The sequence below is a fragment of the Sinocyclocheilus anshuiensis genome, unplaced genomic scaffold, assembly GCF_001515605.1.
Source record: "Sinocyclocheilus anshuiensis isolate Anshui unplaced genomic scaffold, SAMN03320099.WGS_v1.1 scaffold2328, whole genome shotgun sequence".
In the NCBI taxonomy this organism is placed as follows: Eukaryota; Metazoa; Chordata; class Actinopteri; order Cypriniformes; family Cyprinidae; genus Sinocyclocheilus; species Sinocyclocheilus anshuiensis.
The window spans coordinates 8,786-12,121 of NW_015546179.1; the positions used below are offsets into that span (position 1 = coordinate 8,786).

Genomic DNA, 3,336 nt, shown 5'->3' on the forward strand with positions numbered 1-3,336 from the left:
GAGCTGCGCCACAGCAGAAACGATTCCGCTTGCTCCATGATCGCTCTTCTCTGTCCATCACCGCAAGCTGCTTGAATCTGTAGAGTGCCATAAAAATAAGGGCGACTTGACTTGACAGGTTAAAGAACAGCATCACGCAGCTACAAGCATGTTGCCAATGACCTGAGCGCATTACAAAGGAATTTAACTCCGCTTTCTGAAGACATTCAGATGAATGGAGAGTGAAACATGGCCAGCTGTGATGTGGATGCATGATCTCTTGATATCCTTCTTCATGTGTGCAGTGAAGATCCCATCTGAACTTATTAAATCAGTCACATAACTCATGGACAGCATGTCCATAATGTAGCGATGCGTGAAGCAATGCTACCTTCTGAATGCTGCAGCTCATGATCAATTGTGCGCCTTTCTTGCTCTTTCCACACAGTCCCTTATGCCGAGTTCACACTGCATGATTTTCACCTGCTGGCAGGTTTTGTGAAAAGAAGGGTGAGGGTAAATGACTCAGCTGTTATTTCTGGGTAAGCTGTCCCTTTAAGTACTTCATTACACCTCTGGTTTTGTGCTTATGAAGGATGGAGTTGGTTTTTGAAAGCTTTGTGGAAATTGGCTTCATGAACCCACTTAAACCAGACAGACATGAACGAGAGCCTGTTGAACATCTTCACTCTGAGGATCGTTGAGTATATAAGCATGATTTAGGGGCTTGACCATCTCCAATAACACACACCTGAGACACTATCCAGACAGAAACATGAACTACTGACTGCACTTTGGACAAAAAGCAGCGTGAAAGTTTACACTGGGCATGTGTGCTATAAAGAAACAGTCACGTCCTTGTTTTGTTACATTTGCACACAGACATGAGATGAGCATTTTACAGCGTGTGTGTGTGTGAGTGAGAGTGTGTGTGTGTATGTGTGTGTGTGTGTGCGAGTGTATGTGTATGTGAATGTGTGCGTGTGTGTGTGTGCGCGTGTGAGTGAGTGTGTGTGTGCATGTGAGTGTGTGTGTGTGAATGTGCGCGTGTGTGAGTATGTGCGCGTGTGAGAGTGTGTACTGGTATTCACTACGTTATAGGCACCAACTGTCCCCACAACGAAACAAGCTCATAAATCATACAGAATTAAGTGTTTTGAAAACATCAGAAAGTTTTGTGTGAGGTGTAGGGTTAGGGGATAGAAAACACAGTCTGTACATAAGAAAAACCATTACGCCTATGGAATGAACCCATAAAACGTGAAAACCTGTGTGTTAGAGTAAGTTGCTGAAGCAGTGGCATTTGATGCATGACTGTAATGAAGTCAGCAGCGCACAACACCAAACATTCAGCCTAAAGCAAACGGCACTGCAGTCAGGATTCAGTTTGGAGAGGCTGCCATTGATCTCTGAGATCAAGAGTGCTAGTGAAGAGCGCTTCGATAAACAGACCTCAGAGATCCAGAAAAATCAGCACAAGACCAGCTTCATACACAACATTTCATCAAGAGAAAAAGAGTCTGCAAACAGTTTCAGCATTTGCTACCAATCCTTCTTTATTTATAATAAAGGAAAAGCAAGTATGCCAATTAGCGAGAAAGACAATGAGTGTTTGCTAGTGCAGGAGCAGGAGACGGTTTCTGATGTCTTTGGTCCGAACCGGAGCAGAAGGAAAGAGAGACGGTGAAAGCGCATGACTGAAGGCACTTGATTACAGCGGTCTCGGATCATTTTGGACAAAAACAGAAACGAGTCGCTCTCTCTCTCCATTTGCGAGGAAGAACAGAAGTTGCTTGATAACAGTTCAATCAGAGAACTAAAAATCGCACTACATACATGACCAGAGGCTACAAAACATTATACATATAGTTTACATATATACAGGATTGAGCTGAGAAGAGCGACGAGAAGCTTTCAGAAACTAAAGAGAGACACAGACAGACTCACTGTCAGCCAGAATCCAGACAGAAGAGCTCTCCTGGTCAAACACAGACGTCCCAGCATGCACAGCGCAGATGTGTCCCACCAGAGTGTTTCAGGAGGCGGCTGACGGCGAGCGCAGCGTGAAATGAGAGCGTGAGGTATATCGTGAGCGTGAAGACTCGTGCTTTAGCACCCGATCAGGACACGACACGCCAGCTTCAATCGACTCGCAGAGCAAACTCTGCCTTAGTGTTGATCATCCGAGAAGCGCTTGACCGTTTGAAAGAGGAAGCCCACGAGCAAACACTCACCACAGGAACTACTGAGACTAACACTGAACGCTAATGTGACAACGGATGTAAACTTGACTTTCTCTTCATCGGACAGCTGTGTTTGTGTGGCGTCACGGGCCGTGTGTCCGCGGCTGCCTCTGTGGAAGCCCATTGTGGGCGGGTCGATCCGAGCGATAGCCTGAAGAGTGGGAGGAGCCTCTCACGCTATTGGTCGGCTGGGAGTCGAGGTCACTCTGATAGCGGTAGCCGCTTCGGCCGGGGTTTCGCTCGGGGTACGTGTTTCCGTTATATCGCTGAGTGCCCTGGTAGCCGTGAATGATGCGCCTGTTGCCCTGGAAAATCTGCGAGGCAGAGAGAGACAGAGCAGATCAGCAGGAGCTCAGAGCGGCGTGATAAACGAGTGCATGCGATCGCTCACCTGTTTGTGTGGCACGCTGGGGCGGCCCGTGTAAGCAGAGGCCTGGTGCTGGAGCTCAAGGGAAGGCGGGGCTTTGGCAGGGGCAGAGCCTGTGACGGAGGAAGAGGTGGAGCTACAACGAGAACGGCTGGAGTAGCCCGTCTGAGGATGATACACTGCAGACAGACAGACAATCAGTCATCTGAACGCTTCATGTGGCCATTTATATGAAACAAACAGTCACGTTCAGGGTTGCCAGGTTCCAGAAACATTTCCAGCTCAAATCCCACCAAAAGGACTGAAAACTAACCCAATTTTCCCCCGTCCAATTACACTTGACAGTTGCGGGATTCCCATAAAGGGCCTTAAAACAAATGCTTTGATTTAGTTTTCTCTCGGTTTTAAATCTTTTTTAGATTATTTTAGCATTTTTATATGTAGAACATGCATATTTAATTACTTAACCTGTATTTTATTCCTCCTCAGTTACTTTTTAATTTTGGTTCTCTTACTTTACTTTTACTCTTTGATTTTGATTTTCAGCACTTTGCTTGATGAGAATTGTTTAAAATCGGAGCTATAAATATGAATAAGACTGACACAATGTCATAAGCTGACATAGCCATCCACAAAAACTCAAGTCAAGTCAAAATTTATTTATTATTTTCACCATACACATTATTTTAAAGCAGTTTATACCTTTATAGCATTTAGCACATTAGAGATTTTAAAAATTGTTCTTTA

General features: G+C 45.3%; 1 protein-coding gene across 4 annotated transcripts in view; it reads right to left on the reverse strand.

Annotated features, from left to right (window-relative positions):
• Positions 1 to 1,509: 1,509 nt before the first annotated feature.
• The window catches only part of LOC107701385 (spermatogenesis-associated serine-rich protein 2-like), a 26,126-nt gene continuing 24,299 nt past the window's right edge, over positions 1,510 to 3,336 (reverse strand). For all 4 annotated transcript variants that reach the window (XM_016503382.1, XM_016503384.1, XM_016503383.1 and 1 more), the window contains exons 12-13: positions 2,614 to 2,768; positions 1,510 to 2,536 (exon numbers count right to left, since the gene is read on the reverse strand). In XM_016503382.1, coding sequence (XP_016358868.1) covers positions 2,306 to 2,536; positions 2,614 to 2,768 — 386 coding nt within the window. In that variant the 3' untranslated portion in view covers positions 1,510 to 2,305. The remainder of the gene's footprint in view (positions 2,537 to 2,613; positions 2,769 to 3,336) is intronic.